We start from the raw sequence: 13,806 nt of genomic DNA, 5'->3' as shown, positions 1-13,806 counted from the left end.
CCTAGAGGATCTCAAACTAAATATAAAAAAAAAACCAGTCCAAAATTGAACTTATCATTTCCTCTAAATGCTCACCTCTTTGAAATTTCTCTATTTCTATCAAAAGCATCCCCATCTTGCCAATGTCTCAGGTTTGTAATCTTGGCATTATCCTTGACTGCACACTCTCCCTCACCCACATATCCATTCAGTTGCCAAATCTTGCCGTTTCAACATCTACAGCATCTTGCATCTGATCCCTTCTTTTTTTGTTCACACTGCTACCACCTTAGCTTACTGGCTCTTGCCTAAATTATTGCAATAGCCTCCTAATAAGTCTCTCTCTCCTTCATCTCCCAACAATTAATCAATCAACATTTATTAAGTACCTACTATGTGCCAGGGCACTGTGCTAAGCTCTAGAGATACAAAAAGAGGCAAAAGACAGTTCCTGTCCCTAAGGAGCTTACAATTTAGTAGAACACCACTTCAGTCTATTCTACACATAGCTAAGTAATTTTCCTTAAGCTTAGTTATGAATCTCTGACTGTCCTATTCATCTAATTCCGTTGGTTTTATTGCCTCAAGAATAAAATATCAATTCATCTGATTAGCTTTTAAAGCTCTACATAACCTAGTCCCAACCTACTTTTCCAGCCTAATTGGACAATACTTCCCCTCTCTGAGTGTGATCCAGCCAAACTGGCTTTCCTAATGTTCACCACTCACGACATACTGTCTTCCATCCCCCTGCCTTTAAACTTGCCATCCCAGTGTCTGGAAATGCCCCCTCTACTCACCTCTACTTCAGATTTCCTTTGAAGATACAGCTTAGGCACCATTTTCTGCATGAAGCCTCTCCCCTTCCAAACTACCTTGTACTTAACGGCTTGATGTGTTGGTATTTCTTAACTTTATATTTATGCTGTATATATTTTTACGTACTTGCTGTCTCCATTAGAAGGTAAGCTCAATTCAAGCAAGGAGGGATTATTTCATTCTTTTTACTTGTAGCACCAGTGTCTACCACATGGTAGATGCTTCATAAATACTTGTAGATTGATTTCTAAAATGGGAGAGCCCCCAAAACTGCTTTATGGAGAACAATTGCAAGCCTCCAAGACTGTAAATCAGGTTTTCAGAACACAATTTAGGGATCGCCTGTTCTTAACTGTCAGGATTACGGCATTAGAGCCATTAATTACAAAATGTGCTAAACCACTGAGCAGGAAATGCCCAGGAAGGCCTCAGGCGGCCTTTTCTTATGTGGGTTTAGAGAGCCTTACCTTAGGCAAGTGCCCAAAGAAAGGTGACATGTGATGGAAAGAGTGCTGGACTTGGAAACCGGAAGATTTAGGGAGTCTCACCTTTGACACTGGCTGTGCCACCTCGGGCAAATTTCTTAACCTCTCTGAGTCTCCGTTTGCTCATGTCTAAAGTGGAGATAATAGTACTTACCTTACCCAAATGAATTAAGGATGTAAAAATGCTTCGCAAACCTTAGCTGACAGCTGAAGTATGTAAGTGCTACCTGTTATTGTAACCTAAGCCCCCAGGGTCCCAGAGCACTAAGGGCCCTAATTATTTTCTGTGACAGTGATCGCTCTCTCCCAGAATGCCATCCATCCACCCTCATACAGTCATGGACTTTATCTTCAGTGAAAAATTTGGCTGCCTTCTCCAAGAATTTGGTGTCAGAACAGGTGGGCTCTGGTGGAAGGCACTTGAAGGCAGTGACTGGACAGCAAACTGTTTTTTTATTCATATTTAGGAGGGACTGGTTCTGGCTAAGGAGAAATTTGGAACCACAAGATTGAGAAAGGGGTGTCGTCAGTCACTTCTCCAAATCAGAGGCAGCACCCCAGAGAATGCTTTGTGAATTTAAAGGGATAGAGAAGTGTGTGAAGATAGTAACCTTGAGAGAGTTTACTTCAAACAGCAAATCGGGAAGAAATCAAGAGCAGCACACTCCAGGCAATTTTAAGGAAATCAGTTTTAATGCAGATTCAGGCTAGAACAGGAAAGACTGAAGAAAAACTGAGTAAAAAGTGCTGATTTTTGAGAAAGAAGAAATCAGGAATGTATCTTTCCTGAGAAAACAATCCTGTCTTCTCAGCATGTACTGAAACATTTGTCTGACGTTGCCGTGTATATTTTCTTTTAAATCAGCATTTATTCCCTATTCCCCACCCCGAAGGAATTGGGACTGCATTCTTGGAAAGGCAGATTAACCATCTAGAGAAAACTTGGTATTCTAGTAATAAGGCATTGGTACTTAATATTACGATTTGTTCTGCTGATTTCGTAAGAAGCCATAAATGTGAGGCAGCGACTCTCCATGGATTATCTCATTTTAGAGAAGGGAGTGGGCTGGGAAACCCCAGGCTCTACTCCTTCTGGGTAGGAAAAGGAGTGAAGGCCTTGTTGGAGTCTGCCATACATGCTTCTATTTCCTCCACGGTTCGAGGCACACAAGTCAGCAGCTCCATACCACTGGCAGTCACCACCACATCCTCCTCAATGCGAACCTAGGAAAGGCAGACATATGTACCCATTACTATGGTCCTCACATTACAGGTTCCTGTGTGGCCCAGATGAGGCCTCTGCAGAGGCTTTGTTTGCAAGACCTTTCATTTTCCTTTCTTGGAAGGTACCCTGTTACCTCGAGGGTGGGTATGAACCCTCAAATGGAATTATTGTGGGTGCCCTAGGAGGGGGACAGTGTGAAGCCACCCTGGAAAGTTAGAAGTGTCACAGAGGTACGTAGTGATTAATTATTAGGAGGCAAGGCAAGTAGCATGGAATAACAGTTAAGACTGTCGGACTTGAAGTTAGGAAGACCTGGTTTCAAATTCCATTTCAAACGCTGATTTAAATGTTGTAACCTTGGGCAAAGTAATTTTCTAAGCCTCAGCTTCCCCATCTATAAAACACAGTAATGGTAGCATCTACCTCACAGGGGTTGTGAGAATCAAATGCAATAACCTGTGTAAAGTATTGTACAAACAACTTCAAGTGCTAGGCCAACGTCAGCTATTCCAAAAGCCAAAGAGTACGGGGGTGATTAGAGCTAGAACACATCTTAGGAAAGGGGGTGGGGAGCATTTGGAGCTTCCCCCAAGGGTCTTGCTGGATGGCTGTTCTCTTGGGATTTCTAGGGATGGGATGGGAGCTTTAATAGCTCCAATGGAGGTCTGGCTTCTGGGATGCCCTTGGCCCAAAATCTCAATCAGCCACAGCTTTCTTATGGGTTTCTCACAATAGGGTCAGTGGGAGAGCTCAAGCCTGAGAACCACTATTTTTCTGCATGGAATCACAGCCACAACTTAAGATCTTATGGAGACATCTCTGTCTGTCAGGCTTGTCTAACCTGGTCCACTCCTATCTCTCTATTTGGTGTCCTTGGATCCCTGAATGCCAAGGAATTGTGGGGAGGTTGGAGCAGTCTATCGCTAGGGCTGGAAGATTCAGTCTATGTTTCTCCCCTAAGCTCCTACAGAGAAATCAGGAGACCAGAACCTGGGGTTGACTTCTTGGTGATGCTAAAGGCTCCAGGAGCTTCTCTGGAAAAGGTACAAACCCAATTCCTTCCTGGTCCTGAACCCATCAAAAGGAGCCAGCCTGACTCATTATTTAAAGCTGCCTCTGCCAGACACTGGAACCCAAAGAGCTTACAGGTAGCACTAACTCTTCTACCCTTTTCTCACGCATGACCAGAGTGACCCTGGCCTGGTCATAGGGCTGAATCTGGCTTTCTTCTTCACGGCAAGTCAGGGCCTAAAAACGAGCTCAAGGTAAAATTAAAGCTATCCTGTAAGAGCTGAGAATAAACGTCAAACCAAAGCTAGTCAGGTGCCTAGACCTCACTAGTTGCTGATGTGACCACACATATGCTCATTGTAGAGAAACAGTTTTTACATACAGAAGATGCCTCTAGCCCCATTAACAGCACATGTGCTCTCAGCAGCAGGGAGGGGGCTATCCTGGGCTATCCACATTCTCCCCACTTGGTTTTCCTTGTGACCAAGGACACATGTCTGTGAGACTGCTGGCGGATGGGTCATCCTGTGGCCAGGTGTGAAGCTCACCCACTCACATGGGGGCTGAATCCATCCACTTATCATGTTAGCACACGTTAGCACATGTTAGCATCATGTGCTAACTCAGAACTAACAGCTCCATAGCCAGAGTAACCAGCGTGCCCAGAACGCCCAGAAGGGGCCACATGGACCTTCTGAGGGGCACTCGGTGGTGGAGAAATAACAGGAGACAGTCAGTCCATGTCAGGCTGAGCCAATGCACATGTGTCCCCTTGAGTCTGAGTCTGCCCCCTTCAGCAACCTCCCCAACCAACTGATAAACTTGTTATCTCCCTGAACAGTTCAGGGAGATAACAATCCCACAGCTGCCACAAATGATTCAACAGGGAAAGAGCAAAGTCCTGGAGATTTGTTGGTCACATGCATACAGGCCCAAGCCAGAGCAGGGGATAGAGGGCCAGGCACTGCCCCCCTAGTGTCCAAATAAGGATGCTGCCGCTGCCTTTTGGGCTCTGGACGCGGGCCTGACAGTTGCCTCGGTTTCCCTGCCATCTCCACTGTACAGTGTCAAGGCCAAGCCTCTCCCTGTGGTGTCCTGGGGACTGTAGACCATGCCATCTCTAGACTGGTTGGAAAAGCAGACTTGCTTATTCTGTAAATGAGAGGACTCCGGGGATGAGGCAGTCATCTTAAAAAGTACGTGTGGAAGGACAATTAGGACTTGTCCTGCTTAGGCCCACAAGGCAGGACCAAGCAGTAGGCAGAAGTGACAGAGAGGCCAGCTGAGGTTTGACATAAGAAAAAACTTGCTGACAGTTTGAGCTGAGGTTTTTCAAGCAGGGCAGACTAGAGGACTTCTTGATGCCAGTACTGTAGAGAGGACTACTGGTCAGGTCCGGGCTGAAACGGGTGACAAATTCTGAAGCCTCTTCCCACTGAGATGCTAAGATTGTGACATTAATAATAATTCCATAGCACTTTCAGGCTTGCAAAGTACTTTATCAATATCACCAGAACGGAGGGAGGTAAATGCAAGAGCTCCGGCAAGAGGGTTACTCACCCCACCAAAACCCCGGAAGCGCTGTAGGGTGTGGCCATTGATGAAGCAGGCCCGCGCAGGGTCAGCCAAGGCCTGGTCGAGGAGGTGGTCGATGAAGTAGATGCCTGGCTCCACGGTCAGCACCATCCCCTGCTCCAGCTTCCGGGCTGTCCGCAGGCTGCTCAGGCCTGGCTCGTTGATACGCTCCACGCCCTGGAAAAAGAGGAGCGAAGAGGAAGGTAGCTGGTCAGTACTTGCTGCAGGGAGAGGGGGAGGGGTGTCAGAGCCCAGAAGCAACCAGACACCAGAGCTGCAAGGGATGCCCCCCCCAGCACCCCCTCTCCTTTTCCCCTGTCTGATCAGGAGCCTGGACAGATGGATGGACAACAGCCCAGAGAGCTTCGAACACTGCCTCACTCTGGTGAGCTGCCCAATGTAACGGGGAGCCAGGACCGGGGCCCAAATAACCTGACAGTTCTCAAGTCAGCAGCTAGCCAGGCCAACATCGCCATCAGTTCTGCTTCTTCTCATATCCAGACTGGCCTTCCCTTCCCCCGAAGAGGAGCCTCGGCCCCACCTCTTCCATCAAGCCTTCTCTGACCATCCCACCTCAGAGCTGGGATGTGGCTCAGGATACACAGCTGCTCAGTTGTGACCTATCGTTCCCCAGTGGTTTTCCACCTGTTATTTTTGTCCTGCAAAGTCGACTGTGAACTCTGGCTTGTGGGGCTCTGTTTTGCAACAGAACATCATATGCTGGCTGCTGTCCCCATTCTGGACATGCTAGGTGAGGACCCCCCCAGGGAGCTGCTGACCTGGCCGAAGACAAGACCAAATGTGCAGCCATCGGTGTGGGCCTGGGCACTGACTCTGGGGGCAGGTACTCAGAGGAGGAGGCACAAACCGCACACATGGGAGCCAGTGAGGGCTGTGTGCTGGTTCTGACTTTCCCCCACCTCCCCCAGGACGCGCTGACACCCGCCTTGCTGCAGACTTCTGAGCTCCTCTCCGGGATTTTTTCTCTGACGATGCAATTAGCACAAGACGGGTCCCTCGTGAAGGCTCCAATACGGGGCCCTGGCATTGAGCTCTACAATGTCCTTGATCAAAGGTTGTCAAATGACTTCTGTCCATGAACTTGTGACCATGTTCTCCCTGTCTTCATTCTCTCTGGACAATGTCCTCATATCAGGGTAATACAGGAGTGTCCTCCAGCCTCTCCACTCTCCTCATTTCCTAACTTCTCTTCCCCCTCCCCAGGCCCGATTCTTTCCCCCTGCACTCCCATGTCTGTGCCTGTCCCCTCCGAGTAGCCAAGGGAGAGGTTCCACTCGGGACACGGCGCCTGCTCTGGCTGCAGACATCAGTGGGGGTTTCCAGCAGCCCCAGGGCCAGGCTTCTAGACCTCTTCCTCAGCTAACCTGAGGATAGGCCCCTCTCCTGGCTGGGGAACAGTTTACCAAAAGTCCAGCATAGCCAAAAAAGCTCTTAAGGCAGCTTGGGAGCCTCTCAGGGCTGGTCCTTTCCCTTCAAAGAGACAAATGTGGGAAAGCGGCCCCATGAATCCTGTCTCCTGGGTTTCTCCCTCCACCTCCCCAGGTTTCCAGACTGCCTTCCAGGGGGAGGGAAAGGTGCTGTCACAGCCCAGCTGGAGCCTACTTTTGGCATGTGCACATGCCAATCCATATAGGTACATGCTGAAACACACACTCATGTATTTTTAGGCACACATACACGTATGCCCATACATATACTGACAGATGCAGATTGATAAAGACAGACACGAAAATGACACAAACCTCCCTATCTTCCCCCAAATACTTTACATTGTGATGGGGCTCTAGATCAGAGCAGCCCTTGAGGCAGTGGAATATGTCTAGAGGTACTCTGTTTTGTGTGCAAGTAATTATTAATGGGTCAATCAATGGCCAATCTGCAAACAGGTCTCTGTTGGAGTGCCCCAGGGATTTAGCTTTAGTTTTATGCTATTCAACATTTTTATCAATTACTGGAACAAAGGCAGAATAGCAGGTTTATCAGATTTGCAGATGACATAAAGCCGAGAAGGACTGCTAATATTTGGAGCCAGCACATTGCCAGGCTTAGGCTAGAACAATGAGCCAAGCCTAATAAGAAGAAACCTAATAGACATAAGTGTGAAGTCTTATGATTGAGTTTTAAAAAAATCAGCCGCCTAAGTACAGGAAGGGAGAGTTATTCTTAGATAATTGTTGTTCATTTGTTTCAGTTGTGTCTGACTCTTCATGACTCCATTTGGGATTTTCTTGGCAAATATACTGGAGTGATTCTCCAGCTTATTTTACAGATGAGGAAACTGAGGCAAACAGGGTTAAGTGGCTTGCCCAGGGTCACACAGCTAGTAAGTGTCTGAAGCCAGATTTGAACTCAGGGAAGATGAGTCCTCCTGCTCCAGGCCTGGTGCGCTATGTACTATGGCGCCACCCAGCTGCCCTATTCTTAGGAAAGATCAGAGAGTTTTTGTGGACTATAAGCTCGACATGAATTAATGGTGTGCCATGGTAGAAAAAATTCTGATGCAATTTGTGGGCATGATGAGAGGCATGATGTCCAGAACAAATAAGGGGTCAGTCCTGCTGAGTTGCCCTGTGCCAGACTACATCTAAAATAGCATGCTCAATTCCAAGGATCATATTTTAAGGGCATTAACTGGAATGTCTTCAGTAAAGGGAAACCAAAAGGATTTGGAAGCCAGAGGCCATTCCATGGTAGGACAAGGTGAAGGACCTACAACACTTAGGCCTGACAGGGACGTCAGAGCTCTCTTCAAGGACACAGTGTGGTCCTAAAGAAGAGGGAACAGACCGGTTCTTCCAGGGTCACCAGGGCCAAAGCAGGAAGAGGGGGCAGAAGGGGGCAGAGAGGCATACTTAGGCTGCAGGGGACGCTTTCTAACAATCAGAGCTATCCTAAAATGGAACAGGCTGCTCTGAGGGAGGTGAACTCCCTTTCTTAGAGGTCTTCAAGCAGAGGCTGGACTTTACACGTGGGACGTGTTGTAGGAGTTGGACTAGCTGACCACTGAGATTTTTTCTAACTTGAGATCCTCAGATCGACAATACTAACTTAGTCATAAATAATACCCCGCTTTACAGATGAGGAAGCTGAGGCAGACAGGGGTTAAGTGACTTGCCTAGGATCATAACGCTAGGCAGTGTCTGAGGCTAAATTTGAACTCAGGTCTTTGGGACTCCAAGTCCAGTGCTCTATCCCCTGTAGCTCCTAGCTGTCCCTGTAAGCATAGTGCTTTACACATAGTGATTAATACACATTTAAAAAAAATTCATCCATCTATCCATTTATTTATCCATCCAATCATTCATTTCAAGAGAAATCGCTAATTTAGATGCTATCATAGCTGAAAGGTAGCTTAGACACCATCCAGGCTGGCCTTGTCATTCCAGATGGGGAAATTGAGGCCTAGGGAAGAGGAATGACTTGCTCAAGGTCATGTACTGAGTGGCAAAGCCTGAACTAGGACCCAGGTCTCTTGACCCATAAGCCCACTGTTCTTTCTCCTGGTCTTGTGCCCCAGAAGCAGCAACTTGAGCCTGAGGAGCTATGGAAATGTGTCACCCACTAATTGATTTGCATGTGAGTTACTCTGTCTCCCAATGTGCATTTCCCAATCACTTTAGGACTATTTGCTACTAACAGCTCCCCTCTGTCTTGTCTACTCTACCTCTTGTGCCCCTGCTTGCAACATACACCTCCACAAAAGGAAGTAAGACAATGGCCTGGAGCTGTGAGGGGCACAGTCAGCCGTGTGGGGGCGCCACGCCAACAGCCTCTGTTCAGATTCCAGGTCTGCTGCTTACTCCTTTGTCTACTCAACCTCTCTGGGCCTCTGCTTCTCATCTGGAAAACAAGGAGCTTGGACTAGGTCTAGCTGCCTTATGAGGTCATTTCTAGTTCTAAATGTGAGATTCTGGGGGGAATGCTACCTGGGATGAATTCTGCTTTGGCCAATGACAGCAACTGTCTGCTTATCCACCAAGGCCTCCTCCATTCATCAGAAAATGGAGTGATGATCTTAGTGGCCAGTGAATGATGGTGACTGCCTGTGTGCATCAGCCAATGAAAGCAGTGACTGTGAGCGTTAGCTAACGATGTTAATGACTTCGCACTGGCCAATGATATATGTGTACATAAGCTGCTGGTGAAGACTGTATACATTAGCCACCAGCAACAGCCATCTAGGTCTTTTAGCTTCTAGTGGTGCCTGTCCCATGGTTCAAACCAAGGCCCTGACTCGGGGCAATTCCAGGCTCAGTAAGCACCCCTGCCAGCACTGTGTGCACAACTAATAGGGTTTGCCTCAAGCGACAGCTTTCCTTAAGCCAACAGCAAAGAGAAGATCCAAATCCATCTGTAGGTTTTAAATAAAACAAATTACTTTTATAGGCAAAGCAGCATTTTCCCTGCACTGTTTATCTGTCACAGGAAAAGAAGCTACAAGCACACAAAGGCTGCTTACTGGAAAAGATGAAAACATTTTGCTGCCAATTTTCTGTTGGAAAAAGTCGCTTTGGCGACTAATGAATAACGAATCTCAGCTAACAATGTCTGGAAGCATCTACACTTGGCGCACAACATACTTTATGACAGACAGAAATTAGGAAATTAAAACTCATTTTGTTTCTCAAAATTTAACTGTTTACACTTGAGGAAAAAATAATTGAATAATAATGCTTTTCTTGAGCAATTTTTTCCCTCCAAAAAATCTCTCCCGGTGCTTTCAAAATATCCTGCAGCCAAAAGGCAAAGACCGTGCATCTTAGCTAATTAGACAATAAGGCATGGTAGGCGTGAGCCACTTACACAATCACTTCCATTGTGAAATAAGTGCTCAGTCAAAGGGCCAATGTATGCAGGGCATGCTGGTGTACTCAGAGTCCCTGAGAGCACACACCACCACTGGGCACAAAGAATGGCCCTGGGCCTCCTGCTGGCTTCCTAGGCCCTGCCAGCCCCTGCTCGCCAGCCCTTTCTTGGCCAAGAACTATCTTAAAAGTCATTTTTTTTTTTGAGGAGTCACCTATTGGTAATGCTAGTCTCTAACAGGCCCCTGACCACTGATGCACCCCTCCTCAATTTCAGCTCAAATGAGAGCTTTAAAGAGTTAAGGCAAGAGCATCAGACAGTGCCCTGTGCGGTGAGGAAAGGAGGAAGGGGTGAGGGGGAGCCAGGAAGCTCAGACCTCTGCTCTCAAGGGCAGTGCTGCTGGGTCAAGGGGGCATCAGACACAAAGGCAGTATAGCCTAGAGGGCTGGATCTGAAGCCTGTTCCGGATTCAAATTCCAGGTCTGATACTAGCTTGGGCAAATTGCTACACCAATTAGCATCCCCCCACCCCCGCCCCAGTTTCTTCATGTATGAAATGGGCATATTTCCATATCTTCTTCACTGAATTATTATGAGGGAAATATTTTGTGAACCTTATAAGTGAGTTATTATTTTTATAAGAGCCAGAAGGCTTGGCCTCAGAAAACCTTCTAGAAATTAAGAGCTGGGAGCAGGTTTCTACCTTGGCCTACTGAAGCTGGGTCTACCCTTGCTCCATGGGGCACCAATCTGCTAGAAAAAGAAGACTTGGAATGGAAGCCTGGCTTCTGAGAAATTCTGAGTGCAGGAGGAACAGACAGACATGGCATCTGCCTCACCTTAGGGACACAGATGACCATTTAATATAGCATGGCATGTTTTGAACTATCCAGGCTTTCAAGAAGGAGGCAAACAAGAAATAGCTTGTCTTTGCTTCCTCTCTCTGCAGAGAAGAATCTGAGGGAAGCTGCTTGGGGCCCACATTGGGCAGGATGCCAGACACAGTTTGGTGGAAGGAGACTCAGGCTTAAGCTCTGCTCTCTCTTTAGCCCTAACTCTCCTGAAGACCTTGGGCGTGTTTCTTCTTCTCTCTGAGCTCTGACCTCCTGTTTGTAAAATGGGGATAATAATTCCTGTACTACCTGTCTGATTGAGAGGATGGATGTTTAAAAGGCTTTGAGACACATGAAATTCCAGATGGTGTGGGGCTATTACAATTCCCTCTGCAGAGACTTTGCTAAGGGCAAGGCCCATTCTCATACACGTGGATGTGCCAGGCTGGCCACCAACCTCAGAAATATGGATGGAGCAACTGGGGCTCTGGGGTCTCCCTGTTACTGCCTACCATAACAATTTTCTCTGTGCTTCAGGGGGCAGGGAGGACGCATTCCCCAGAACTTTGCTGGAGATTGGCCCGGTCTTTTCTCCATTCCCATATGGGCCACTACAAGCACCAATCACTCATGGCTGCCCCCTTGGTTGAAGTGGTTTTGAATTTCTCCAAATATTTCCCAGTGAGGGAGTCTGAACATCTGGTGGCCTGAGGAGCATCAAGTGGGGCTTTGGGGTCTACCAAAAAAGAGGAAGCGTGAGACGGGTAAGAATACTAAACCTAGACACAGGAGGCCTAGGTTTGAATCCTGCCTCTGATACATCCCAGTTATGTGACCATGGGCAAGTCACTTAACCACTCTGAGCCTCAGCTTCCTCATTTGTGTGAGAGGGATACCAGTAGTCATTACCTCACAGGACTGCTGGGTCAAGTGAGAGGAAGCATATGAAGTGCTTTATAAATGTCTACTGTTACCAGTTTGCACCATGAAATCCATGGCCAGCTCTTTGTGGCCAGTGCTCTGTTGGCAAGGGAAGGCATGGATCCTCCAGAGACCCCTTCCCAATTGAGGGCTTTTCCAAGCTTGCTCATGAAGAGAAAAAGGAGCCAGGTGGCTTCTCCTCCTCTTCCTGGCCATCGTGCCTTTGGATGGCATATCTAATGGCTGTAAAACAGCCCCCAAGCAGGAAGCATGAGAATGAGAAGCAAGGGGCCAGATATTCCACAAATGAGATGACCAGCCCCATGGATAACTGAGAGCTGGAATGTAGTAAATGAGTGACCTTAAAAACAAAGAAACAGACTTTAGAGAGGATGGCTAAATCATTCTTCCCCAGCTTGGCTAATGGAGCTGGGCCCACTTCCTGGGACGTCAACACTGGACACAGTGGGAGCAAATGGAGTCAGTGTCAGGATCCCAGATAGGGGATGATGTAGCTGACAGAAGGGCAGGATTCCTGCGAGATGGAGATCCTGGGCTCTTCTGACAGCAGCATTCAAATACTGACCTCAGGGTAGCCACCAACATCATGCACATCAATTCCAAGGAAGTGCCCGAGCCCATGAGGCATGAATACAGCACCCAGGTGGACCTTGGCCATGTCGTCCACATTGCCGGTCAGGATGCCGATGCGAGTGAGCTCCTCCAGGTGGACTCGGTCCGCCAGGCGGTGCATATCAGGCCAAGGTACTCCTGTGGAGGGAGAGAGACAAGCCACTTGGCAGCTCTAGCTATAAGTGGACCACAGTGATGCTCTAGTAGTTGAAAAGAGGCCTCCCATCTCTGAGGGTGTCTGAAAACATGTGAGGGGCAGCAGCCTGAACATCCTTGCCCCCAGACATTGCCATCAAAGTCACGCCTGGCCTCATCAGACAAGAATAAGCTCGCATTCTTAGCCTTTTCTGAAAGGGTTTAAGACACCTGGCAATCCTGCCCCATCACACCTGTGCACTCAACCTGGACCATGCCAGAAATGACACTTTAAACAAGGAGATGCTCCCACTATCTGTTTCTAGTGAGAATATGCTTCCCTGGCCTCTGGGAATGTGTAGATGGCTTAGCACAACTCATCCCCACTGCTGGAGACTTCACTCACAGCTCCTGGCACCTGTCGACAGAGGGTGGCTCATTACACCCTGGAACAAGCAACCGAGGGGAAAACTGGCCATTAAAAATAGGAGCTATCCATGAGATCTTCAGGTCAGCTCCAGAGTCTTCTCAGGATCAAATGTTGGTAGAACCCAGCAGGTGGTCTGAGGGCTGTGGGGTCATCCCCATGGGTAGGCCTATGATTCCCTGACTCCTCTTTCCAGCCTGAGATGCAGCTTCCCCCAAGGATTTACTTAAGCTTGCCTGGAATGGCTTCTATTTCCAGCCCATTCCCATGATAGCACAAATTCTAGAAATGTGCTCTCTGCTGTGAGCAACAGGGCAGCCACTAGTTTAAAGGACATCTTTTCTTGCTGTCTGGGGTCTAAGGAACTGCTTTATACTCCTCACTGACTTTGCAGGCTCTGTCCTGGCCTCAAGTGGGAGCTGACAGTGGATAAAAAAAAAAGGTCCCTCCACTTGGATGAAGGAGAGATATTTAATTTCTTATTACTAAATCTCAGTTGGTCAGAAAGGTGGAGTCTTTGTGCATGTGACTTTGGCTTTTTAGTTACAACCTGGAGAGAGGAACCTGGACTAGGTAACCTTGAGCTCCTCTCTTCTGGCAGTAGCTGAATCTCACCCGTAGAGCAGAACATGCCCTACTGAGGGAGTTGTTTGGGGGTTGGAGCTCACAGCAGAATGGGTGGTTTGGTGGGGGCTGGCTTTGCCTCCAGTGTCCCCCTGGGGATCTGAGTCACCCTCCAGAGTTTCTGCAGAGTGAAGGTAACTGGGCTAAGGTGCAGCTCCCTCCACCCGGACCTGGCAAGCACTGCTGTTGTTCAGGGCCAAAAACATCTGTAGCCCAGTCTGCTTCTCCCTTTGGGCTGGCCTGACCTGGCCTTATGGGGGTTATGGGAGCCCCAGAGCTGGGCAGCAAGTGCTGCTCCCTAGGATCCAAGAT

The 13,806-nt window shown here is 48.0% G+C and overlaps 1 protein-coding gene across 1 annotated transcript in view; it reads right to left on the bottom strand.

The window, feature by feature from the left end:
- Positions 1-1,953: 1,953 nt before the first annotated feature.
- Positions 1,954-13,806, bottom strand: part of LOC114046951 (xaa-Pro dipeptidase) — a 257,017-nt gene continuing 245,164 nt past the window's right edge. Inside the window, exons 13-15 of the mRNA XM_027867594.1 lie at positions 12,262-12,446; positions 5,080-5,271; positions 1,954-2,507 (exon numbers count right to left, since the gene is read on the bottom strand). Coding sequence (XP_027723395.1) covers positions 2,367-2,507; positions 5,080-5,271; positions 12,262-12,446 — 518 coding nt within the window. The 3' untranslated portion in view covers positions 1,954-2,366. The remainder of the gene's footprint in view (positions 2,508-5,079; positions 5,272-12,261; positions 12,447-13,806) is intronic.

The sequence above is a fragment of the Vombatus ursinus genome, unplaced genomic scaffold (assembly GCF_900497805.2).
Source record: "Vombatus ursinus unplaced genomic scaffold, bare-nosed wombat genome assembly UNPS02014786.1, whole genome shotgun sequence".
In the NCBI taxonomy this organism is placed as follows: Eukaryota; Metazoa; Chordata; class Mammalia; order Diprotodontia; family Vombatidae; genus Vombatus; species Vombatus ursinus.
The sequence above is the reverse complement of the archived record's forward strand: the minus strand, read 5'-3'. Positions and strand labels throughout refer to the sequence as shown.